A 27,440-nucleotide genomic window follows, 5' to 3' on the forward strand; every position below is an offset into this window, starting at 1 on the left:
AAATTTGCTCCATGCTCTGATGGGTGTGACATAAGTGAATGTTTATGCTCTGACATTTAAAAAAAATAAAAAAAAAAATCATTAATGAACTTCATTGTTGTACTGTTTTCAATTTATTTCTATAAAAAAAAAAAAAATTACGGGGCCCCAAAAAATAAAACATTACACAGGGTACAAGAAACACTAGTTACAGCTCTGGTAAGCACATGAAAGTGCCACTAAACTACTGCACCAAAAAACTAAAGGGGGGGGGAAAGGAGCATTTAAGTCGAGCAAAATTTTTAGATACCATAGTTGTCAAATTCCAATGTCTAAAAATAAAATATTTATTGAAAGTTTATTTTTCACTTGGTTAGAATATAATAAATTTAGTTTAATCCTTTATCCAAGTGTGAGCAAACAAAGTTTGTGCCTGAAAGTATCTTCAGGACTGGGGTAAGGTGGTAGTACAACACCAGGGCAACTCTTTGCAAAGGTGGAGCAAGATACTATCATCCTATCTCAGTATCTCCCACAATGCAAAACACATCTCCTTGCAGATATGTCTAATGTTATGCATTAAGGGAAGGGCCACTACCTAGACTAGTTTCGACCTTTATTGAAGTCTCTTCAGTGGGAGCCATGCCCAAGTGGAGATACCAGCCAGAAGCGTTAGCAAGGTCATCTCTACCTATAGGAGTTGCCAAATGATGTGCCACCTTTTTAATAAATTACTCTGGATTTAGAGAAAGATGTTGAAAGTTTATTTTCCCTGGTGTTGCACCAGGGAAATTATCGCCCTGGTGTTGCACCACCTTACCCCAGTCCTGAAGATACTTTCAGGTGCTAACTTTGTTTGCTCACGCTTGGATAAAGGATTAAACTAAATTTATTAAAATAACATTTAATTAAATAATTATCTGAATGTTCCAAATAATACCTGCTTTAATGTTAGATTCCATTTCAAATGGAACTAACTTTTTTTTTTGTACTGGTTTAAGTAGAAATGCTATGCATTAGAGTAGTCACCAAGGCATCCAGTGACAGGATATTCTATGACTTATCAAAACTGCCACACTAAGGGGAAAGAGAGAGAGAAAAAGAACTTAACTTCAAATTTGCCAAGGGCACCAAAAACCTACCTATGCTATGGCTTTTTATTGATAAAGTAACATAATAATAGTAGCATGTTCTCTTCCCTTTTAAAGCAATTCTACACAAGTTCAATTCATACATAATTTGGCACTTCCCAAATAAAGGCTTTCCCTTCTCACATAATATCTATCTCTCTTGAAACAGCAACCAGAAATGTCTTTAAAAATCTCTTATTGGTCTGCATTTTTTCATTAGAAGAAAGAAAAAATAAATTCAATCAACTGTTATGGTAAATCAAATTAATGGCAGCACATTGGTAACATGTCCTGGGCTCTTTAAAACAGGGTACCATAATAGCTAAAAACTGTAGCATTGTACTATATATGCTAATGCCCCCACGTGATTAGTATCTCATGTTATCAAATACTGCACATCGGACTCCCAGACCTAGTTATGACAGCGTTCAAGTCACATCCAGTAATGTAGCCTACTGCCTGGGCTAGACAAAGCAACATGGACAAAGTCCACTTGCATGCTTAAGTGCTTCAAAAGAAATATATAATTATCATCAGCCATTGTCAATCCACAGCTGGATGAAGGCCTTTGCAGATCATTCCAAAAGTATCTGTCAATGGCTTTCGTTCCCCATGTCACTTCTGCAAATCTGATACCATCAATCCACTGTGATTTGAGTCAGTGTTGTGGTTATTTTTCCTCCCATGGAATTCAATCTAGTACTTTTGTCCATTGTGATCTTGTTATCAAGCAATATGCCTATTCCACTGCACTTCAGATATTTTAATCTGCTCTGATTTCTTATCCACACAGATCTTTTGTGATCTAGTCTTGTGATACCAGGCATACTTTTTTCCATATTAAATTGTGTTCTTAATTTTCTTTTGTATTTAGTCTGTTTTACAGCCACATGCCAATATAGGAAGAATACATTTGGTTAAAAATTTCTTTTTAGTGGTAATGGTAATTGGCTTTTGAATCTTGACTAATTTTCCAAATGCTTTACCCAAGCACTGAATGTCTTTTAATTTCATCCATGATATTTTGTTCCATTGATATGTTGTTCTAAGTACAGCAATCTCAGATTATATTCAGAATATAAATTTTATTATTTTGCCTCTTAACAAAGAATTGAACTAACATAGTTTGGAGGGCATTCTGTTTCTTTTTTTTCTATCTTTGCTTATTTTTTTTCCATTGATATATCATGATATATCATCCATGATATTTTGTTCCATTGATATGTTGTTCTAAGTACAGCAATCTCAGATTATATTCAGAATATAAATTTTATTATTTTGCCTCTTAACAAAGAATTGAACTAACATAGTTTGGAGGGCATTCTGTTTCTTTTTTTTCTATCTTTGCTTATTTTTTTTCCATCTTTCTTGTCCTATCTTTGCTCTGGATTCACCTTGTTCATTTTTCTTTATTGTTTCAAGTTTTTCTTCCAATCAGATTACTTTACGAATCATTTTCAATGATTAAAGGTTAGGAAAATAATTTAAAATAAAAAGTATGGAAAACCATTGCATGTGATATGATCAGGAAAATGCTATGTAAAGCAGATGACATAAATTTTGGGGGCAAATTTGGAACATGGCGTACATGGAAATAGTGTAGTATGCCATTAAAAAATAACTAAAATGTTTCAAATCGGTAACTAAATTATTTCATCCTGGTGAGTGATTTTTTAAAATAGTTAGCCATAAAAAAATGTATAATCTAAAATTTTTAAAATCTAATATTTATTTTTAAGATATATATATATATATATAGGAGATATATATAGGCATGCTAATCAAATTTGGGTATCGAAAAAAATGATGCATTAATTGAGGGATTGCTGTATATGAATGATCTACTTGTTTAATTTCATCATTACTGATTTTGATTAATTCTGGTTGGACAGCTACTGAACATAACTTGGTCTTCTTTAGTCCAGCTGTTTTGCTAGCAATTTGGAGTTCATGGATACTAGTGTGTAATTCATGCACAGTTGAAATAAAGAACTGTCATTTGCAAAGTTTAATGGCTTTAAATAAATATCTTCCATTTATTTTGACTTTTTTCTTCCCTTATTAGTTAAATATTTCTTCTAGGCATGCTGTGAATAGTTTGAGATGTGTCACCTTGTCTTATACCTCTGTGTTTCCATTGAAATGAAATGCTATCATTGTAGTGCTATATGCTGATTTGATGGTCCTGACATATGGCTTTTCCACCTGCTGGTTTCATAATGCTTTAAGTATTGCACCAGCTTTTAATGAATCAAAGGCTTTCTCATAATAAAACCAAGATATAATGGTGGTTGACATTCATCACACCATTCAATAATATGTTGTAGAACTTGAATATGGTCATTGTACTAAAGCCACTTTGAAAGCTTGCCTGTTCTTTTAGTTGTGTTAGGTCTAGAATTGCACAAAGCCTATAATCCAAGACTTTGTAAACCACCGATAGTAGAGTGTGATGGATCTGTAGTTCATTGTCTTCTACTTCATCTTTTTTTTTTTTTTGTGTGTATTAGAATTAGGGTAGCCTTTTTCCACATTCTTGGTATATCATTTTTCTTTAAGCATTGGGAAAATCTTGTAGATCATTTTCTCGCCTATAACTCCACCCTCAAGAATCTTTTCCATTTTGCACGTTTTGGATGCTCCACATAACTTTATCTGATAGAATCTGTGGAACTTCAGTTATTTTGTAGTTGTCTTCATTTGATTCATCCTAATATAATACTGAGTAAAATTCAATTTGTTTTGCCATAGCATATCTATCTCTGGTTATGGTACCATCTCATAATTTGACTGCAACCATTTGTTTATTGCTATTCAGCTTTTTGGAGATTACAGTTGTCAATTGTTTGTTGTATGAATTTACAGTTGAATTTTATTTATTTCTTCTTTCATATGTTTTCTGATTGTTTTGCACAATTCAGTGTATTCAATTTTATTCTGTGGGTTATCTGCTTGTTTTGCACAATTCAGTGTATTCAATTTTATTCTGTGGGTTATCTGCTTGTTTCTTCAGAAATTTTGTCTTGTTCTATTATAGTACCAGCTATTTCCAGTAAGCATTGTAAAAGGTTTTGGGTAACAATATTACTTTCTGATAGATTAACATTGTCTATATAATAAGATTTTTAAATCTATTGTTTAGTTCATGTTGGAATTTTTTTTTTTTTTAAATGTAAATGTGTACATCTGTTTTGCTTTGATCTTAGAAATATTTTTCTTCTTTCTTTTTGGCAATTTATTTGAATCTTCTGCATACTACATGATGGTCGCTTCCAATGTTGAAGGTGTTCATAACAGAACAGTGCTGAGAGATGTTTTCTTTGTTGCTGAAGATAGTCAATTTTACTAGTTTTTTTATTTGGACATTTTCAATGTCTACTTTTTTTTTTTGGCATGCCTATTGACTAAAGTGGAGGATGAAAAGACAGATGGAGAGTAGAAGCTCAGCAGGAGGAGACAGGGATGAAGAAGACAGTACATTCAAAATTATCTGGTATGAGCTAGAGATCAACAGGATGAAATACAGCCATAGGCTTATAAGCAAGCAGGTAGACAGCATGAATCAGCAAGCAAACTAGCATAGTGATTGTGGAAAACTTCAAAACTGGGGGGGGGGGGGGTGTTACAGAAAGAAGAAAAGTCACATGGAGAAAATAGAATTCATACAGCTGATAACCAAATACTGATACACATGAAACACCAGGAAGTTAAGACATTTGGAAAGCATTAAGAAGCACTCAAAAATATTTGACAATTGTATACATTTGGTTATGATATATAGAAATAAAACACTGATTCTAATTAAAAAAATTGACCAACAAGTTGAGGACTACCCAGAAAGAAGTGAATCATTGCTTGGTATTACCATTAAAGATACGCCAGGGTCCAACCTTGTCTCTATTGCTTAAATCCGACATGGTTCTCTGTTTCATGGTTTACTATGGAAAATTACGTGGTGAGATTCTAGTCTCTTCCACAGTGACTGGCCACATCTGTTTTGTCTTGGAGTGTGCCCAGACTATGTCACATAGTTTGCTGTCATGCCTTCATTGTCAAATTAAATTTTGGTCATCTGCTAACTTTGCCATTCCAGCCTTCAAGTGCAACAAGGAGGAGATACTCTCCTTCACTACAGCATAAAATGCTAATACCCTCACTTAGTTTTGCATGCCAGTTGAGGTACGGTCCCAGGGTGTGGCCGCTGGTGCATCGTACCAGCTACTTGAAGCCATAAGTGAGAGTTACATGAGCAGTGGGGACTAATTCCACTCAGGCACTAAGTAATTTGATGCGACTGCTGAGTAAGCAGAGGTACTACCCCTACTGAATAGCAATGCACAGGTCATGTTGCAAGAAGTAACAGTCGAAAATGGACAAAGTTTATCTGAATGATTTCCCAAAGATGGAAAGAGCTACAGAAGACCATGTGAGTTCCAACCATCTCTTTAATCTCATTCTTCCCTAATAAGGGAAGAATGAGATTAAAGAGATGGTTGGAACTCAGTAGCAGAAAAAGCTCAAGATGTCTGAATGGAGACGTTGGGAGAGGTCTTTGTTCAACAGTGGCAAAATGGCTGATAATGAAGATAAGAGATTATTACATATAATGCAGTGAAATCAGAAGTTCAGAATGCTGATCTGGTGATAGCATCAGAGAAAAGGAGAGCAAACAGGCAAAACATTCTACAAAAATATTTTTTTTCTTTTCTCAAAATAATGCAGTGAAATCAGAAGTTCAGAATGCTGATCTGGTGATAGCATCAGAGAAAAGGAGAGCAAACACAATGGCAAAACATTCTACAAAAATAATTTTTTCTTTTCTCAAAAAAGAGACAGATGAGAAGTCACTTTACATGTCCGGCATAATTTCTATTTGCCTTGAAGTTCAATGGAACATAGAACAGATTTCAACACTTTCATTTCTGATTCCTGAAGGCTAAAAATTTCATGCTTCTCTTCTAAATAAATGTTAATACTTTTAAACTTCTTTAAAGATTTTGTATTCTCTAACTAATTTTCTTCTTTTCAGATATTTCTAAGGGCTTAAACATGTACTGCACGGTAAATTACAACAGTACGCTTTAACTGTAGGCTTGCATCTGATCCACCCACAGTGCCTTTTTTTTTTAATATGAAAAAATGTATGCTATATTTTGTGGCACAAAACTCACTCATTGGATAAAAAAAAATGTTGATTCAGTTATTAGAACTCATCCATATTAATTAAATGTTTTATTTGTGGTTGTAATTTGTTAGTCAGCAACCATGGATAGAAGGATATAACATTCGGAGTGCCTTGCTTCTATGGTACAGCATTTCATATATTCATAATGGAAAATTTTTACCAGTTGCAAAAACTAAGGGGGCGGGTTCTCAACAAGTGAATAGTCTATTTTACATCTTAAAAAAGGAGAAATGAAGTCATGCCAGTATTTTTCATTTCAAAAGGAACTGAAATAATTACTGAAATATTTTTCTTTTTTACCGATTAATAAATGATTAAATGAGAAACTTGACAACTTAGTATAAAAGCCTGAACATTCCTTGAGGATACATATCAGGAAATTAATGATGACTTTACAACATGTTGTATGAACATCTCTAAAGAGGCTTTGTGCAAAACTCAAAAAATAACTCATAAAAGTGAACTAAGTACTGAAGATGCAGAAAGTGGGCTGCAATTTAGAAGATACTACTTTACTGATATTTTCAATAATTTGTTCTGGTGTTAAGAGTACAGCATGTAGCACAGAGGGGAATTGATATCCAATGATGTCAAAGTAACTGCTGCTTCTAAACTGCAGCTAACCTGCTTTCTCAGTAATTTGCTCATTTACCTATGAGATGCCCTTTCCCCTTTAGATAAAGTATGTAAAACATTCGAGGAATAAATTGGTAAATCAGTTGAATGGTGTAACCTAAAACGTCTGTGGCATTTTTCTTCTTTTTCAAATGAAGGGTGAAATAGTCAGTCTTACATGGAGGCAGCAGTTTCCTCGCAGACATTTTTTTTCATCCTGCAAAACTGATCAAAACAACATGTGCTATCAACAAATGTTATATCAGCCTGAAACTTTACTTACTTTGGCTGTAATTACAACCAAATATTCTTCTTCATGAATTCTCTCCATTTTGGTTAATGTCAATAGATGATGGGTTGTGTATATAAGAAGGAAGCCATCTCTGCACCCAACATCATTTTAGTCTAATTAGACTGAATTTTCCACAGGACTTGAGTAACAGGAGAAATAACTACTGTACATGCCAAATTTGATCATTGTGAGGCCCCTACTTTATTTTTTTCTTTTTTGTCTGAAATTTTCATGGGTGGATAAACAATAGAAGGAATAATTAGTCTAGAATCAGCTGAATGATATGTGGAGAAAGCAATCGTTCCCTCTTTTCACTTTATTTTGATAAGGCTGGATTTGTCAGGGGAGTTTCAGCAAAGTAAGAAACAGTTATATTCCAAATTTGATGAAAGTCAGTGGAAGAGAAAAGGAAGAAAAATAGTGGTTTCATTATTTATTTGGTCATTTGCACTATTTTCAATGCTCAGCTTAGGCTGTATACTATTGAATACGTGTTAAATAAAAATGGCGATTGATAATACTCAATTCAGAAATGGAGTTACAAATTATTTGGGCCCTAATGATTCTTGTAATAAGAGTAATCAGTGATTCATAGTAGTACTTGTCTTAAGAGACACTGAATAACTCAATTATTCAAAGAAGAAAATAAAATTCTAACTTAGAAGTAATGTAATTCTATCCCATGAAATGAAACAAATATTCATTATCTAAAAATCAATTATAACATTTATTTATCAAGATACTTAGAGACACCTAGTAATAAATCTGATATAAATATATGCCAAGTTTTTTTCTCTCAAATATTATAATGATAAAACATAATCTGATTAGAAGTTATACTTTTCATGGGCCTAGCATTTAATTATCTGGCAGTTCTAAATTTACAATAAACTTATAAAATAAGTTGAAAACATATTCCTCTTAATAAAAGTGGTTCTTATGCTCAACCTAAAAAAAAAAATGAACATAGTACTGCAAATTTCCATTTATGAGCACTGTTATCCTCTAGATAAGAAAAGATAATCTTCAGTCATCTACTGAAAACTACTGACAAATAATTTAAATATACATGACTTAAACAAATATTAATAAATTTATATACAGTGACTATTCAACATACCACACTGATCTCATCAGTAATTAATGTTTATTTTACAGATAATAATTTCCTATAATGATTCCATCTCTGAGTATTAACAAAAAAAAACTATATATTAAAATAATATATCTTCATCAGATTCCTCATCCAGGAGATTTGGTACAGCATCCACTTCAATCCCAGAGGCCCGCAGTTCAGCTTTCTTTTGTTCTTGCTTTTCCTTCAACTGTTTTTTCTTTTCTTGTATTTTTTTCAACCTAAGGACAAAAAAAAAAAAAAAAAAACTATGAAAAATTTTAATTATCATTAGACTTCCATGGAGCAAAAAGACTCATTGTGCAAGGCCTCTGCACTTACCACACACTCAGACAATACATTCCAATCGCATACCACTCTCCATGCTCATGCTGTCCTTACTTAGCCTCTTTTTCTTCCCCCAATTCTATGATACATCTCATTTTCTACATTAATGTGGTAATAACTCCTTACCAACTTATGTCTCAATCTCATCCATCCCTTTTCCCCTAACCACTAGACTACATATGGTCAGTAAATTCCTAATTAAATAAGATAAGGTTACACAAGATTGATACAGTAATATTTCTGATATAAGATAAGGTTACACAAGATTGATACAGTAATATTTCTGATAAAGAGGATAACCAAAAAACCCTATGTTTTGGTGAGATAGTATGTTCTACTAGGCTGGACTGTTCAGGTTCATGATACTGGATAAAAACATTACTAAATGGAAAATCAAATTTATTTTCATTAATCACTTTCTCTATTTCAAACTGAACAATCAGTTAATTATCAACTTCAAACAAATAAAATGTTAGGTTTGTCAGAGGAACTTTGTTTCCTCTGTTCAGATCCTAATACTTCAATTATTTAAAAAAAACAAAAAAACATTAAATGACTGTAAACAGAGAGACAGGTGTAAAATACTGTTTTTAATTCAGCACACAACTAGTTTCATCATCAAGAAGACTTCTTCGGGTACACAATAAGAGAGAAAACAAAAAAATTGAGAAAGAATAAAATAGTCTAAACATCACAAAGCATTGGTGTAAAAAGTCTAAACATTAAAACATTGGTGTATGAACATATGAAGCTATTCTCTCTATCTCCTCATTGTTGGGAGTGTGCATGCGTTCAAAATCATGTGGATGGCAGCATAATGGCAGTCCGAGAGATTATAGTTGAGGTTAAGATGTATTTCATTAAGGACTATTTCTTTCGATTCCACAATTCTTCTTTCTAGTCCAAGTAGCGAAAGATATTTTCAGATTTGTCCCATAAGACTGGATGAATGAGGTTTTCCTCATTAGTATTAGCAGAATTCAGAACATGGTTCGACAAAGCACTATCGCTTCTTCTGCCGTACGTGATGTCTCCTTTATGTTCTTCAAGATGTAATTCGATGGATTTCTCCTTCTGGCCAAAATCAGGTTTATCGCAGATGCACCAAATTCGGTAAACGCCGGGATATTTAAGGTTGTCATGTCTTTGTTTGGGCCTACTTGGCAGGAACGAAGTTTCAGAAGAGGTATAATAAATTTACTTTAATCCTTTTATCCCAGTGAGAGCAAACAAAGTTTGCACCTGAAAATATCTTCAGGACTGAATATAGTGTTGTACTATCTTACCTGGGTAAGTAGTGCAACATCTTTCAGAAGAGGAGTGAATGAAGTCCGCATGTTATATTTCTTAAGATTTTTAAGACTGGCCAATTTTGACGAAACAGAGCTGATATATGGTAAGGAAATGTGGCTTCTTTCACTATTTGTATGGAGAGGAGGTGGACTGAAAAGTAACCTTACACACACACACTGTCTCCATTAATATTAAAGTTATCAATTAATTCAAATGAAAGTGTCAAGTAGAGTGATTTGGGCAAATTTCAGAATGGGGAACTGGACAATGAGACTTATTTGTGCCTATGAGTTGAACAGAAGGTTCTACTAAGGTAGAAGTAGAGGAATTTTTGAGGCTCCAGAGAAAGCTACTGACACAATGAAAAAGGAAAAGTTGGTCCTTGTTGGGGATCTAAATAGCAGAGTAGGAAGTGATTGTCAGACATACAAAAATATTTTGGGAAAATTTGGAGAAAAGAGCAAAGCTAATAATAATGGCAAATACCTGTTGGATTTCTGTTCAGGACATGGACTGGTTATTACTAACACCATGTTCCAACATAAAAATGTGCACAAATTCACATGGAGAGAAGAGGCAAGGAATAAGAAAAGTCTCATTGACTATGTTATTGTTGATAGTGACGTTTTCTCCCTGGTGTAGGACACCAGCATGTACAGAGGATTTGAAATTGGAAGTGATCACTATTTAGTCTTAAGCAGGATAAAATTGAATTTCATATTGAAAAGAATGACATGTAAGAAAGTTTTAAAGCGAATAAAAGTTGAGCAGCTCTCATATGTGAACTGTAGACTAAAATACACAAAGATTATTGAAGGAAAAATGAAAGAGTTTGAGAACAGGAACCAAACATTGAAGATTCAGTGGCAAGTCTTGAAGAAAACCATGATTGATTCAGCTAGAGAGGCATGTGGTGAAGTTGTCTAAAAGGATAGAAAAATTAGAACTCCATGGTGGACACAAGAAGTTAAAGAGGCAGTGGAGGAAAAGAAGAAACCATATCACAAGTTCCTGGCAAATAAGTCAGCTTGTGCTCTTAGAGAATACAGAGACAATTGTAAGAAAGCTAAACAGTATGTAAAACTAGCTAAACAAAAGTCATGGGAGGACTTTGGCAAGAACATAGAAAATAAATATATATAGAAGGTGGCAAAAATATTCTGGAGATTGTTGAAGAAGTTAGGAATGGAGGAAAGAGTGCTGTAATAGGAGTTAGAGATGATAAAGGTGAAATGAAAATGGGAGAAAAAGATATCCTTGAAGTATGGAGTAATTACTTTGAAAATTTGCTAAATGAAGCAAGCAGTGATGACAGCACAGTGATTAAAAAACACTGACCAGGCATGCAGTCAGGAATACATATCCATACTTGAAGTAGAAAAAGCCATCAAAGGCTTGAAATGTGGAAAGGCAGCAGGAGTAAATGATATTTGACCAGAAATGCTGAAGTATGGTGGTATAAAAGTCTTACAGTGGCTGCACTGCATAGTTCAGAAAGCCTGGACAGAGGGACGAATTCCCGATGATTGGAGTAGAGCTCTCATAGTACCCACATATAAAAAGGGAAATAAAACTGCATGCGAGAATTACAGAGGTATTTCCCTACTGAGTGTTCCTGGCAAGATCTATGCAAGTATACTTGAGAAACGGTTGAGAAGAATTTTGGAAGAAAAGCTTGGTGAAGAACAAGCTGGATTCAGGTCAAATAGAGGCTGTCAGGATTAGATCTTCACTTTACGACAAATAGTGGAGAAATCATGGGAATATAACAAAGATCTGTATTTAAGTTTTGTTGATGTGGAAAAGGCATATGACAAGGTTCCAAGAGAGAAGCTATTCAATACGCTACAGTTATATGGTGTCAATTGGATATTATATCAAGCAATACTTTGTCTTTATTTGAGTTGTAAGTCAGCAATTAGAATTCAAGGAAGTACAGGAAGATGGTTTAATGTTAAATCTGGTGTGAGACAAGGATGTACATTATCCCCTCTGTTATTCATTATCTATATGGATCACATTATGAAGGAAAGTGGTATTAAACATGATATCAAAATTGGAGATATTAATGTCAGCTCTTTGCTTTATGCGGATGATATTATATACTTCTAAATAAATCCACTACAAGTCTGCACGATTCTTTGACTAAATTGAATAACTATTGTAATAGATATGGTATGAAGGTCAGCACTACAAAGACAATGAAAATAGGCAGAATCATTGAAAATGTCAACTGTATTGTGAATGGAGAACCTGTGGAATAAGTAAAACATTTCAGCTACTTAGGCACGATTTTTAGTGAAGATGGTAAATTAAATATGGAAATAGACAACAGAATCAATAAAGCTGGTATGGTTGGAAGTCAACTGAATAAATTCATATGGAATAAGAGAGAAATTAGCTGGAACACTAAATTAGCTGTATACAAGACAGTGTTCAAACCAGTTTTAACTTATGGATCTGAGAGCTGGGTCAGAAGTAAAACACTTGACCAAAGACTAGAGACCGCAGATATGAGAGTCCTGAGAAAAATTAGAGATGGCATCAATGGCAATATCATATTAAAAACGAGAATATTAGGAAAGAACTTGACATTGTCAGCATCCAGGAATGCGTTAGCTAATCTCAGGTGGTATGGTCACTCAAACAGAATGGGTGAGGAAAGATTAGCAAAACAAGTGTTCTCTGCCAAGTTGGCAGGAAAACGACCCAGAGGAAGACCAAGATATAGGTGGATTGATACGGTACAAAGTGCCTTAGATGATAGAAATATAAGTTCTGGTAATGTTGGAGTCTTGACAAGTAACAGACTGATTTGGAGGAAAATTGTAGATAGGAAGTTAGTAATGATGTAAATTTTTCATGTAGTACTATCCTATCCTGTACTGTACACCCCTTGGTGGGTACATGGCAGGAATTTGATGTTGATGATGATTAATTCTAAGAGTTTCGTGTCGAATATAGAAAACTATAAAAGTTCGGCGAGTCCAAGCGTACACCAACAGGTGGTACATGCTGGGACAACTCGTAGTAAAGGTGGAGTAAGCTCCGATCACTCTCCTTAGTATTTTCCCATAATGTAAAACATAACTCCTAGGAGATGTATGCTCTTATACATTATGGAAGAAGGTCACTACCCAGACCGGTTTCAATCTTTTTTGAGATCTCGTCAGTGAGTTGGTAGACCAAGATGTAAATACTGAGGTTGCAAATGTAAATACAAAGCTAATTTCTTTACTGTACGAGTCACCAAAAGGTGCACTAATAAATTACTGAGATAAAGAGCCAATAGGCTTCACTTCAGCAAAGTAAATTTATTCAAATTAAGTGGATATTTACTTTGCCGAAGTGAAGCCTATTGGCTCTTTATCTCAGTAATTTATTAGTGCACCTTTTGGTGACTCGTACAGTAAAGAAAAGGTGCACTAATAAATTATCTAAAACTATTTAATAAATTATCTAACTACCCAATTACCAATTGCAATCAAAAAAAGATCGAAACCAGTCTGGGTTGCGACCTTCTCCCATAATGTATAAGAGCATACATCTCCTAGGAGTTATGTTTTACATTATGGGAAAATACTAAGGACAGTGATCAGATCTTACTCCACCTTTACTACGAGTTGTCCCAGCATGTACCACCTGTTGGCTTACACTTGGTCTCACCGAACTTTTATAGTTTTCTATATTCAGCATGAAACACTTAGATAGATTTTCTATCTTTGAGTTTCTTATTCGGCTAAGAAATAATGTTGAGTTCAATATCCACTTAATTTGAATAAATTTACTTCGCTGAAGTGAAGCATATTGGTTCTTTATCTCAGTTATCTTTAATTTTATAATAAATCCTTGTTCAGAAAACTGTCGGGGAAAAAAGGATTCCTGACAGTAATGCCTATTATGCCAATCTAGTACTTATCCAATTCTTCCACTAGTTCCATTTCTTTACAGTTGGTACCAATCTTGAACTCACTCTACTGATGTCCATTTGGAGTTTACACTTATCAGCTGAGTTTTCTTTTCATTTCTTCAGTTTTACACATTTTGCAACAGGTACATAAAGCAACTTTCACAACATATCCAGGAACAGGCCAATTACCAATGTGATCTGTAAGCTGAAATATTTTGTAATTCTGACTTATATTTGCCATTTTAAAGAATTCTTACCTCCAATTAGAATTATGATTTGCTTAAAAATACATTAAATAATAAAGTAACACATAAAAACCACAGTGAAATCTTTAATTAGTAAAAAGACAGATATTTCATACTAAAATTAATAGTACATCTTCAGTGTCTGTAACAGTAATAGGAATGGAATGCAGGCAAACGTTCGGTGGATCACCTATTTAAAATACAATTGTTACTGTGTGCTAGGAAATAATAGAAATAACAAATTTAATCTATTGAGATAAATGGTTTTTTACATAAGATAAAAGTCTCCCAGATCTTTGGGAGAGAGACATACAGTCATTTCTATTTAAATTCGGTCAGTGTAAGATAGTTTCACAACTTTCTTTGAATAAGCATTCATATTTGAATCTGCATCTATGGAGGAGAACTGCTTTATCCCACTGGACACTATGAGTAGAGTCAATACTGTGCTGCGCCAGACCAGACTTCAGAGGTTTGTTATAATCAATATAATATTGATGTTCTTTTATTCTTTTTTCCAAAGAACAGCCAGTTTGTCCAAAATAAGAGACATCACATTCGCAAGGTATTGGTAAATGCCCGCCAAAGATAGAGAAGACAGTTTATCCTTTGTAGAAGGTAATAAAGAAGAAATTTTGTTGATAGGAATATATGTTGGAATCAGAATTCCTGGAATGTACGGAATAGGAACTCTGCGGACTGTTGAAGAAACTGTAGGTGTTTGAACATAAGAGTCAAGTATCTGTTGGATTTGATTGGAGTTGTAATCATTTGATTCCATTAACTTTTTAATGATGGAAAGTTCTTGTTGTAAGATTATTGGGGAAGAGCAAACTTTATGTGCTGTATGAATTAGAGATTTAAGAATGCCAAATTTTTGGGATATGTGATGCACAGACTTTTTGTGAATGTATCTGCCAGTAAAAGTGGGTTTTTGAAAGACGCTTGTAGATAAGGTACCAGAAGATGTTCTAGTAAGGAGGATGTCCAAAAATGGTAAAGTACCAGAGTTTTCTTTTTCCATAGTGAATTGGATGCGTGGGTGAAGGTTATTTATCCATTGTAGAAAAGTGGAAATTTCATCTTCAGTGTGTGGCCAAACAACAAAAATATCATAGACGTAACGATACCAAAGGGATGGTTGAGGATGAATGGATGAGAACATAGTATCTTCAAATTGTTTCAAATAGCCATGGGTAGCCCTCTGTCTCCACCTTTGGCAAACTACTATTTGAAACAATTCGAAAATACTATGTTCTCATCCATTCATCCTCGACCATCCCTTTGGTACCGTTACGTCGATGATGTTTTTATTGTTTGGCCAGACTCCAACATTATCAGATCTTATATTTCTATCATCTCAGGCACTTTTTACCATATCAATCCACCTACATCTTGGTCGTCCTCTGGGTCGTTTTCCTGCCAACCTGGCAGATAACACTTGTTTTGCTAATCTTTCCTTGCCCATTCTGTTTAAGTGACCATACCACCTGATATTCTGCTAATCTCAGGTAGTATGGTCAAAATGCAAAATGATGGTACAACATGACAGAATTCTAAAGTCCTCTCATATTGAAATTTTCTTCTGGTCTTGTTCTGGTTGCTATAAAGGTTGCAGATGGGTCCTCCATATTCTCAGAATGATTAATCTGTCATTTTTGTTCAGGTTTGGATATTGTTTTAGCATTTCATAAGCTTCTTTGAATTTTCTCTCGAAACCTGGTTTTGATAGGGACTTAGTGCCTTTCCAATCAATTCTGTGGCATGTTTGGAGTGCATGGTCTGATAGGCCTGTTTTACCATAGTGGAGGTATTTAATGTGTCGTTTGTATTCGTCTTTTCTGATTGGGATAGTGTGTCCTGTTTCCCCTATGTCAGGTGTAAAAAGAGTTTCATGCTGAATATAGAAAACTATAAAAGTTCAGTGAGTCCAAGTGTAAGCCAACAGGTGGTACATGCCGGGACAACTCGTAATAAAGGTGGTTTCTTAATTAAATTCTTGTAAATTTCTTAACAAAATTAAGAAATTTTCTTAGCTTTTCCAGAGATCCTCTTCCATACCTGGCTCACCTAGGGGTTTACAAAATCCAATGTATAGTCTATTGTGTATTATATAAGCTTTCCCAATATGGACAAAAAATATTTATCCATGTGGGATGACCTGGCAGAGATTTTATTTTGGTTGAATATTGCATAAATAGTTCTATCATTTGAAACGAGATAGTGCTTCATATACTTTGACATAAAAACCAGGAACAGATGATATCCAGAATGCTCCAGCTGCAATTCTGATTGCTTGGTGGTCGACATATCTAACTACTGCAGCATACTTTCTTGGGCAGAAGTGTAGACTTAGACTTATAATCTAGTCTTGATTGGATAAGTGCTCAGTGGAGACAGAGCATAGAACATCAGTCAGCATCTCATGAAGTGAAAGATAGAGTGCAAATAATGTCCATTTCTCTTCAGCACTTATTTGAATTTAGTTATTAAAGCAGTATTAAGGCAAGAATTGCAAAGGCGTGGAGACAAGTAAGAGAGAAAATAATGATCAGGTGCTGAAACAATATGAGATGCTGATTAGAAAAGCGGAAGGTACAGTGTGAAAAGCAAAATTAAATAATCAATGGAAACTAGCATATGAAAAGGAATATTTCTGTTGAATGCAAACAAAGTGAATGTCTCGAAAACATATTATTTCCCAGCAGAAATAATTTGTCTATCAAATTATTTCTGCTGGGAAATAATGTGATAAACAGGATAGTAATAAACCATTTTGTCACCATAATGGTAGGAGATCACCAAATAACTTTAACCTGGAACTATGGCCAAAGCAATTAAGGCTTTCAGGCCAATGTATTATGTCTGTCAAGCATTGATTCTCAACCAGTATGTTTCACAGAATGAAAAACCTTACCATTTCTAAACTGAATGAATGACAGCTGCAAAGACCTTAAAGCTTCCATACATCCATGATGGGATTCAAATGCAGATGTTTTTAATTTTTGGAAGTTTTTTCCCTCCTGGTTATGATAAATTAAAGATACCAAGAAATTCTATACTTGGTTTAGTCCTTTATCCAAGTGTAAGCAAACAAAGTTTACACCTGAAGTATTTTCAGGACAACTCGTGTAAAGAAGCTAAGACTTCACACCACTTGCCTCCCATAATGCAAAGCACATCTCCTTGAAGACATGTATAATACTATGCATTATGGGAGGTACCCAGACCAGTTTCAATCTTTATTGAGGTCCCTTCAGTGGGAGCCAGACCCAGAGGTGATACTAAGGTTGAAATAATGCAGAAGTCATATTTTCATATACGAATTGCCAAAATGTGTCACACCTTATTATTAAATTACTCTGGATTAGAGAAAGTTGTTCAAAATTTTTTTTCACTTGATTATACCATAAATTAAAGATATCAAGAAATTATATACTCGGTTTAATCCTTTATCCAAGTGCAAGCAAACAACTTCAGCTGCATTACTTCAACCTTAGTATCACCCCTGGATCTGGCTCCCACTGAAGAGAACTCAATAAAGGTCGAAAACGGTCTGGGTAGTGACCTTCCCATAATGCATAGCATTATACATGTCTGTAAGGAGATGTGCTTTGCATTATGGGATACTAAGGCAAGTGATGTGAAGTCTTAGCTTCTTTATACGAGTTGTCCCAGTCCCGAAAATACTCCAGGCAAAAACTTGTTTGCTTACACTTGAATAAAGGATTAAACCAAGTATATAATTTCTTGGTATCTTTAATTTATATTTGCAGATGTTTTTAAATGACAGGTGAATGCTGCACAGTGCTACAGAGATGCTACAAAATGCAAGTACATGAGTTGGAGGTCAGAGATGAAAACACTTGGTGTAAATGCAGTGATGGGATCAGATCAGATGATACATCATCTTGTGTTGTATCGGAACATGAACAGATCTGGCAGTGACTTTAAGCTTGTTATTTGAGTTTTAAACTAGTAGTCCCAAAGTAGTAGGAAGATGATAAATTGACATGAGTGCAGAAGAGTGATACAAATAAACTAGCAATTATAAGCTAATTACTATTTATAAAGTAGGTAGTTAGGGTTTTGGAGAGTATGCTTAGGATAAGATTCAGAACTCAGTAGATAGCAATATCTTATTTTATTAATCTAAATACATTCTATAGTAAAAGTAACAATCACACCAAATAAAGGAATTAGCTACATGGTAATATTACCTCATTCTGTGAAAGCATATGGCATAATACATTATAACTTACTGTGATGAATCAGGTGGATCACAGAATGCAGTTACTGACAGGTCAGAGTAGTGGTGTAGAATTAAAGAGATGAAGGTGTTGCTGTTAATCTATCCTTGGCCTGATACTGTTCAATTTGCATGTTAATAATGTTTAAGGGGAAATATACAGTTTTTATCAATGAAATAAAATCGGAAAGAGGATGAATGATAGTTCCCCATCAGGAAGACATGAACAGAATGGTATCATTGGCAGAAAAGGATGGTTGCCAGTTCAGTATTTCAAAGTGTAAGTTTTTGCCTTTTGAAGAGAGTGAGGGCTATGTATTATACTGATAGCAATGCATTACAAAAGACTGAAGAGGGAAGGGATTTAGTTGTGGTTATAGCTAGGCATACTGTAAAAGCAGTAAAGGCAACAGAAACGTTAAAGAAATTCAACATCACTTAACAAATCCAATGCTTTTCAATGTATAGGCATTTAGTCCAAGTGAGCATCCTCAGATTCATCACAAAATGAATCTGATGATTTCTTTGAAGTACCAAAATAATAATAATCTCTTTATAATACCACATCACTATTGCAACTATTGTTTACTGCTAAATAATAAAACAGACAAAAATCAAACTGAACAACACAACAATAATGAACTGAATACAGTAAACCCTCGATTTAATGGACTAATAGGGACTAAGGGGTGTCCGTTAAATCGCGAATTTTTTAAAATAAAAATATCTGTAACATTTTACTGCAATTTTATCAATATTAGCACTGTAATAACAAAAAAAAAAAAATTGTTTTACACAAACACTTTTAGATAAATTAATGTGAAGTTAATGTCAGATGTTGAGGCGCTCCGCTTTGAAAAAACTATCAAGTTTTTTGTTTTTTTTGAACTTTTGAATTCTGCTGTTTTTTTATAATTAACTCCCTAAAATTACAAAAATGTGTGCAATAAAACTGCTGCAGAAAGTCACACCACATGACAAAAGAACCAATTACAGTGCGATTGGTGTGATCACATCCTAATCATTTGCTGAACATGTTTTATGAGCAGTGACTCATTTATGTCAGCTAAATTATTACAGTGTTTTTCCAACATATGATGGCCTATTTGCCAAAATTTGTAAAAAATAACTGGAAATTAATAACAAAAAATAACGTTAATTTAATTATAAGCAAATCTTGGTTAAAAGCATTTTAAAATTAACAAGGTGTTAATTTTCACGTGACATACAGACCAGAAATTTTGTTCGTTAAATCAAGGGTTTACTGTAATTCAATTTACTTTGATTCAAAGTAGCAATTTTAATAGTCATGATTTAAAACTAGATGAACCTTTTTATATAAAAAAAAACAAACTATTTCTTAACACAATACCTGTAAAACTCTTCTCTTTCTCGCTCATCTAGTTCTGATGTAATATACTGAATTGTCCCTTCTATACGAGGAATAACCACTATAAACAAAAAAACATTATGCAAAATGTTTTACATTTTGTTCATAAAAATTTTGATTACAGTAATTATGACTGAGTGATTAATTATCTCACTCTCAAATAACCACAACCCTAGTTGACTGATTCCTGAAGCTATTAGCATATCAAGTGATTTAGGACCAGTAGAACCATATATTCTGTTAACTGTATAGTAAACTGATTTCCTAAATAATATTTGACAAGAAATTATTATTCTTGTGTTATTACAAAATTGATGATGATGATAGTGTTAATTCTGCACCCAAGTATGCACAGTACGCATCTTTCTTTCAAATATGCACTGGAGAGTAATCCTTCCCACAATGTATGGGAAATATACACATCCAAAAAGGATGCTTCATGAGATGCTGAAGCAATCTGATGTGAAGGCAACAGCCTCTATATGCGGTGGCCCAGTCATTAAGATACTTCATGTGCAAAACTTTTGTAAACTTGAGTGAAGGATGAAAATATGAATATAATTTTGTCAACTATAATTTACTTTTTGACTAAGTAAAAAAAACTTGTTATAAAGTGATTTACTAACACGAACAGGTAATTGACAGATCACTGTATAATACACTGGTTTCCAAAACCTAAGGACAAACACCATTTGTGGCAATTTGCATAATTGATGATTTCAAGTAAAAAACGGGTACACTTTCAAATGGCATGCAAAGGGTCACGTGGTAGTACTCAACAGGATAAAAAGCAAAAGGCTTTGATAAACGAATTGTATTTGAAGGAAGCTCTTTTTGTGAAGGAATAAAGTTGCAAACTTGGATGTCTTGTAATGTCTCAAAGACATCGCTCGATGATTTAACATCGGGAAGAATTATTGATAAGCTTGAAGAAAGCCACAGAATTACTCATATTGCCAAAGAGTTTGGAATCTCACATAGTGTGAGATTCCAAACGCTTTGGCTTCTGTCCACTGTTTTGATTGCTGTTTGGATTCTCAACCATAGTAATAAATCGACACACAAAATCAGTTTTAATCTTGTTAAAACACTCCAAGCCCTGTTCCGAGATTTCCATGCAAGCGTTTTTGATCTGCTGTGAGCAAGCGCTGCACCCATCTTGCACAAAGCTTTTTCATATTCAATTCTTCATGCAAAATATATCCTACAAGTTCTTTTGAAATGCCTATAGTCTCATCCAATACCATATCGTGCACTTGATCAATGATTTCTGGTGTTGTTACACTTTTTGGATGTCCTTCACATGGATCATCTTCAAGGCTGGTAAGGCCACATTTAAACTCGGCAACCCATTTCTGAATTGTCGAAAATGGAGAAGAGTGCCCATAAGCTTTTATGAACTTTAAATGAATTTCTTTTGGCATAAAACCTTCTTTACATAGAAATTTATAACTGCACGATACTCAATTTTATACATTTCAAGGGATACAGACAACACTTTTGCTCCAGAGATTTTATACAGCTGCATAAAACATACTTGATAGAATGACTTGCAATTTCACATGGATGCTTATGACAGATGTAACAACTTAGAAAAAAAAATCTGGTCGATAGTGTTGCCATCTATGGTCGAGGCCGAGAACTTTTCAGACCACCCTCATATAATTAGCTGTTAAATAAATACATATATTCTATGCCTTTTTGTTTCCCAAAGGTAGGGTGAACTTCTAAAGCCTTAACTTTTGGCAACTAGGTGGCAGCTGGCCAAAAAATTGCAACCTCTGATGGTGAGTGCACCACAATGCAACTGTCACTACCTAGAATTCTATTCCTGAACTAGTATGATCACTCTGTGAAATAATATGTATGTTTTCAGTACTTCAGTTTTGTTGAGTCATGTAGTTAAAAACCGGGGTTCCTTTTTTTTTTACTTCTCCTGAGAGTTAAAAAACTCCCTATATATCTGTAGAGAGGTGCTGTAGAATTTTCAATTTTATCAAGAACAGACTGCAAAAAGCTTAAAAAAAGTTGCTCTTGTACTTATAACTGAACCTATAATGGTATTTTTACTGATCAGCATCACGGATGTTTGCATGTGTACAGAATGCGCACATGAGACAAATCATAGTGAGCAGTGTTACAACACTACTGTTTACCATTAAGTAATAAAACAGAAAAAAATCAAAACAAAACGATAAAATATTAACAATGAGCTAAGTAAGAGTACAGTAGAATCTTATTATGCTAAATAACATACTTAAATTCCAAAGTGAGAAAGTTCTCGCAATGCTAAACAGTGGATTCCAAGCATGCATGAGATCGTTTAAATTAATATTCCAAAATTGCACAAGTAACTTTAATAAACTTTTTTCACTTATTTAAGTTAAGGGATATTACATCCCATATTGTTTCTTATCCGAATATAGAATATTTGCTATCCAGGTATTTGCTTACGCTTGGAATCCCCAAACTTTATATATAGTTTGTATATTCGGCATGAAACTCTTTGAGTTTCTTATTCGGCTAAGAAACAATATGGGATGTAATATCCCTTAACTTAAATAAGTTCATGTCGCCGAATTGAAGCCTTTGGTTCTTCATATAATTAGTAATTCATTAGGACACCTTCTTGGCAATTCTCATAGAAGGGATGTAAGTTCTGTTCACTACAAACTTGGTATTATTAACTAGGTCTACCTACTCATTGATGAGACCTCAATAAAGGTTGAAACCGGTCTGGGTAGTGACCGTCTCTCATAATGTAGAACAGTAATACAACTCCTAGGAGCTAAGTTCACATTATGGGTAAATATCAAGAATAGTGATCGGAGCATGCTCCACCCTTGCTATGAGTTGCCTCAGCTTGCACTACCTAAAGGGTCAGTTGCTAAGCTATCCAGGTATTTGCTTATGCTTGGAATCGCCGAACTTTATATATAGTTTCTATATTCGGCATGAAACTCTTTGAATTTCTTATTCGGCTAAGAAACAATATGGGATGTAATATCCCTTAACTTAAATAAGTTCATGTCGCCGAATTGAAGCCTTTGGCTCTTCATATAATTAGTAATTTTTTCACTTAAATATTTTAATTTTAATGTCATTTGTTTTGGCCACTACTATATTACCATTTTATTTTTAAACTTCAATAAGGATTAAACAAATAGTTGTTTTTAATGAAAAGATTTTTTAATATCATATTTTTTAATATATGAAAATATCTTTAGTTTTGTTTGAAATTGATTTATATAATAAATAGAAGTTCACTGCACAACATCAACATAAGCCATGTTATCCTTTTTTAAGATTAGCCAGTAAAATTTATTTTTTTTGAATTTTAAAATTATTTTGAATGGAGCTGAATTTTTCACAGCACTATTTTCAATATAAACCACAATGAAACTACAAAATTAGTTTTCCTTGCAGTTTAAAATAGAAATAGTGCTATGAGCAATAATCAACAGAAACAGTTGAATTTTATTCGCCTTCAAACCCACTGTGAATACGATGACCAGACGTTATGTTTGCTTATATGCTGTTTAATTGCTTCAAAATAGATATGCAAGCTGTCATGTTTGTACAAATTAAAGCTGGAAACACATCTACTTGGAAATAATTTTAATCAATATAAAATTTTTAATCTAACGTATCCTAACGTATCAGTATGTTGACAATAGAACACAAAATAAAATGCAATATGACTATTAAATTATTTAAGGAATTTACAACATATACTGGGATATTAATTAAAAGAAACTTTAATAAATACATTCGGCAATGTCACATTGCCATCTTCATGGGAACATACAACTATGACACGTGCACACAAGCACTACAAAAAGCAAATGAGACAGAAGAGAGAAAACTACTGGTATTATTTATCATTATTACCCCAAGACCTCATGGAGTCAAAGACTCATCTGGGAGGTCCTTTTATCACACACACACATCTCATCATACTGTGTCTTAAACACACTCAAACTCATTGCAGACACCACACTCTCAGGCAAGGCAATCCAATCATTCACAACTCTGCACAAAAAAACCTGCCTCTCACTCCCCTACTCACACCCACTTTATACAGTTTCCAGGGATGACCTCTGGTTCTCCCCTGATCTCCCACTATTCTCTGTAGAACTTCTCCAGCACTGATCCTATAACAACCCCTTACCAACTTGTAGGTCTCTATCATATCTCCCCTCTTCCTCCTGTCCACCAGACTCTGCAAATTACATCTTCTCAATCTTTCCTCATACTCGACATTCCAGAGGTGAGAAACTACCTTAGCCAGTCACCTTTGAACCCTTTCCAACATCTCTTCATCCTTCTGAAAACCCGGTGACCAAATCTGGGCACAATAGTCCACGTGTGGCCTAATCAAAGCCTTATACAACAGAACAAGAATCTCCCTACTTTTACACATCAGTGTCCTCCATATCATTCCCAGAAGCCATTGTGTTGTCTTCACAATTTTGGCGATGTGTCCCCCCTAAATTTTAGATCCTTATCCATTATCACCCCCAGATCTCTTATTTCCTCTACCTCCAACAATATATTCTCACCAAGCATAAATTCTGCATCCCATCTTTGTTTTCCAAATTTTAAAACCTTACATTTTGCAACATTGAACTCACATCCCCATTTCTGTGCCCAATCACTCAACTAATTCAAGTCTTCTTGTAAGGCTACAACATCTTCACTACTCTTTATGGTTCGTCCCAACTTTGCATCATCTGCAAATAGCTGAATATCTCCATCCAAATCTTTGCCAATATCATTAATATACAAGTTAAACAGTAATGGCACTAAAACAGACCCCTGAGGCACTCCACTAGTGACTTTCCTGGATATTGCACCCCCATACATAATTTGTTGATACCTATCAGATAGTCAGTCTCCAATCCAATGCACTAATCTAATATCCAACCCCATCTGTTCTAGTTTGACTGTCAACTTATCATGAGGTACTCTATCAAAAACCTTTGCAAAATCCAAGTATATTACTGTGTATCCTTCTCCTCTGTCAAAGGAAGCAGTCACTTTATTGTAATAAGTAAGTAGATTACTAAAATATGACCTCCCTTTAGCAAATCCATGCTGTCCATCAAAGATAACACCATTGTTGTCAACCCAACTCTGGATCCTAGTTTTCACAAGCTTCTCCAACAACTTAACCACAACACCTGACACACAGATAGGCCTATAGTTTGATGCTTGAGTTCGATCATCTCCTTTATGAAGTGGCACAAACTTGCCCTCCTTCCACTCCTTAGGAACTTGACCAAGTGCAAGACTCGTATTAAAAAAATATGTCAAGGCAGGTGTCAACTCCCTGGCACATTCCTTCAGAATATGCGGTGATATATTATCAAGTCCCACAGCCTCTTCCTTGCCTCTTCTCTCTATGTGAATGTTTGCAAATTTTTAAGTGGTAACATTGTGTTAGTAATAACCATGCTCTTTTCTCCAAATTTTACCAAAATATTTTTGTATGTCTGACAATCCTTTCCTACTCTGCTATTTAGATTCCCAACAAGGACCAACTTTTTCTTTTTCATTGTGTCAGTTGCTTTCTCTAAAGCCTCAACTGAAGCCACAATTGGAATAATATCAGGATGTCCTCTCCAAAGATAAGATCTCTGTATTAGTCAAAGTAGTCATGAATATTCAGTTTCTCCAAGTAAATTACTTATTACAGATTTTGTTCATCTTATACATTTGTCTTATATTTATATGGCCTATTATCAGTTCAGATACTGCCAATAAAGTAAGTCTGTTTTCAAACTAACAATTCTAATCAAAGTAAAGCTACCACCTTCAAACCTAACACCTTAAGAATTTAAAGCCCTTAATTCTCTAAAAAAGAACAATAATCTTATTAATATCCAAGCTGACAAGGGAAAAGCTGGTAGTCATACAAGACAGGACAATATTTTAGAAAGATTTTCTTAATGCTCTGTGATCTCTCTACTTATCATTCCCTTTTTGTCTGATCCAACTACAATCCAAATTAATAAGGTTAATATATTGGGTTGATAATATCTCCAGTTGGGATGGAGAATTAAAGAATAAACCGAAATCTTTTATGCACATCAACCTAAATTACATGGTCTTGCTAAGATCAAAGCTGTATAACTGATAGAAGACCTCCATATAGCCTTTAAAGGAATGCGAACCATGGCTTGTAACCTAATGTCAAATGCTCACCTTCTCATGGTGCACCCTGCTGGGTATCTATTTGGATACTGAACGAACAAGGAGAGTTGGCGATTTGGGAATTAGCCGAACAAATTGTATTCTTATTGGCTTAAACCAAAATATAGAATGATGGCACAACATAACAGAATTTCATGCCGGCTGGGGAGTCGCCCGGTTAAACAAGGGCCCACTTTGTTTTCACCAGGGAACCAGGGCAAACAGCGAAAAGTCAGCTACTGGAACAAATCCTAAAATGCACCCCAACTCAACATGACCAGAGTTCAAGATCAGTACTATCAAAATAAGAAGTCTGAATGGGAAAGAAATGGAGCTAGCTGAAGAATTGGATAAGTACCAGATCGACATAATAGGGGTGACTGAAACAAAAAAAAAAAAAAGGTAAAAACCGGTGGGATCTTTCCGAGCAATAAATACAAAATGTTATATTCAGGAAATGACAATCAAGGAAAAGAAGGAGTAGCCATAGTAATAAACACTAAATACAAGGCTAATCTTCTTGAATGGCAGGCAATATCAAGTAGAATGATGTGGACAAATATCAAAATGGGGAACTGGACAATGAAACTTATTTGTGCCTATGGTCCCACAGGAGGTTCTACTAAGATAGAAGTGGAGGAATTTTTTGAGGTTTTAGAGAAAGGAACTGACACAGTGAAAAAGGAAAAGTTAGTCCTTGTTGGGGATCTAAATAGAAGAATAGGAAATGACTGTTGGACATACAAAAATATTTTGTATGTCCAACAGTCAATTTGAAAAAATGAAAAAAAATTTGAAAAAAAAAGAGCAAAGCTAATAATAATGGCAAATACCTGTTGGATTTTTGCTCAGGATATGGGCTGGTTATTACTAACACAATGTTCCAACATAAAAATGTGCACAAATTCACATGGAGAGAAGAGGCAAGGAATAAGAAAAGTCTCATTGACTATGTTATTGTTGATAGTGATATTTTCTCCCTGGTGCTGGACACCAGAGTGTACAGTGAATTTGAAATTGGAAGTGATCACTATTTAGTCTTGAGCAGGATAAAATGGAATTTCATATTGAAAAAAGGAACATGTAAGAAAGTTTTAAAGCGAATAAAAGTTGAGTAGCTCTGCTCTCAGATGTGAACTGTAGACTAAAATACACAAACATCATTCAAGAAAAAATTAAAGAGTTTGAGAACAGGAACCAAACCTTGAAGATACAGAGGCAAGCCCCGAAGAAAACATTGATTGATTCAGCTAAAGAGGCATGTGGTGAAGTTGTCTGCAAGGATAGAAAAATCAGAACTCATTGGTGGGCACAGGAAGTTAAATAGGCAGTGAAAGAAAAGAAAAGAAGAAAGCATATCAAAAGTTCCTGGCAAATAAGTCAACTTGTGCTCTTAGAGAATACAGAGACAAATGTAAGAAAGCTAAACACTGTGCAAAACTAGCAAAACAAAAGGCATGGGAGGACTTTGGAAAGAACATAGAAAATAAATATC

The 27,440-nt window shown here is 34.4% G+C and overlaps 1 protein-coding gene across 1 annotated transcript in view; it reads right to left on the reverse strand.

Moving 5' to 3' along the window:
- Positions 1 to 7,904: 7,904 nt before the first annotated feature.
- LOC150102458 (V-type proton ATPase subunit D-like) overlaps positions 7,905 to 27,440 on the reverse strand; it is a 131,126-nt gene continuing 111,590 nt past the window's right edge. The window contains exons 6-7 of the mRNA XM_090399750.1: positions 19,733 to 19,811; positions 7,905 to 8,557 (exon numbers count right to left, since the gene is read on the reverse strand). Coding sequence (XP_090255876.1) covers positions 8,416 to 8,557; positions 19,733 to 19,811 — 221 coding nt within the window. The 3' untranslated portion in view covers positions 7,905 to 8,415. The remainder of the gene's footprint in view (positions 8,558 to 19,732; positions 19,812 to 27,440) is intronic.

The sequence above is a fragment of the Typopeltis vanoorti genome, chromosome 10 (assembly GCF_054136105.1).
Source record: "Typopeltis vanoorti isolate ZY-2024b chromosome 10, IOZ_Tvanoo_1.0, whole genome shotgun sequence".
Taxonomy (NCBI): Eukaryota; Metazoa; Arthropoda; class Arachnida; order Uropygi; family Thelyphonidae; genus Typopeltis; species Typopeltis vanoorti.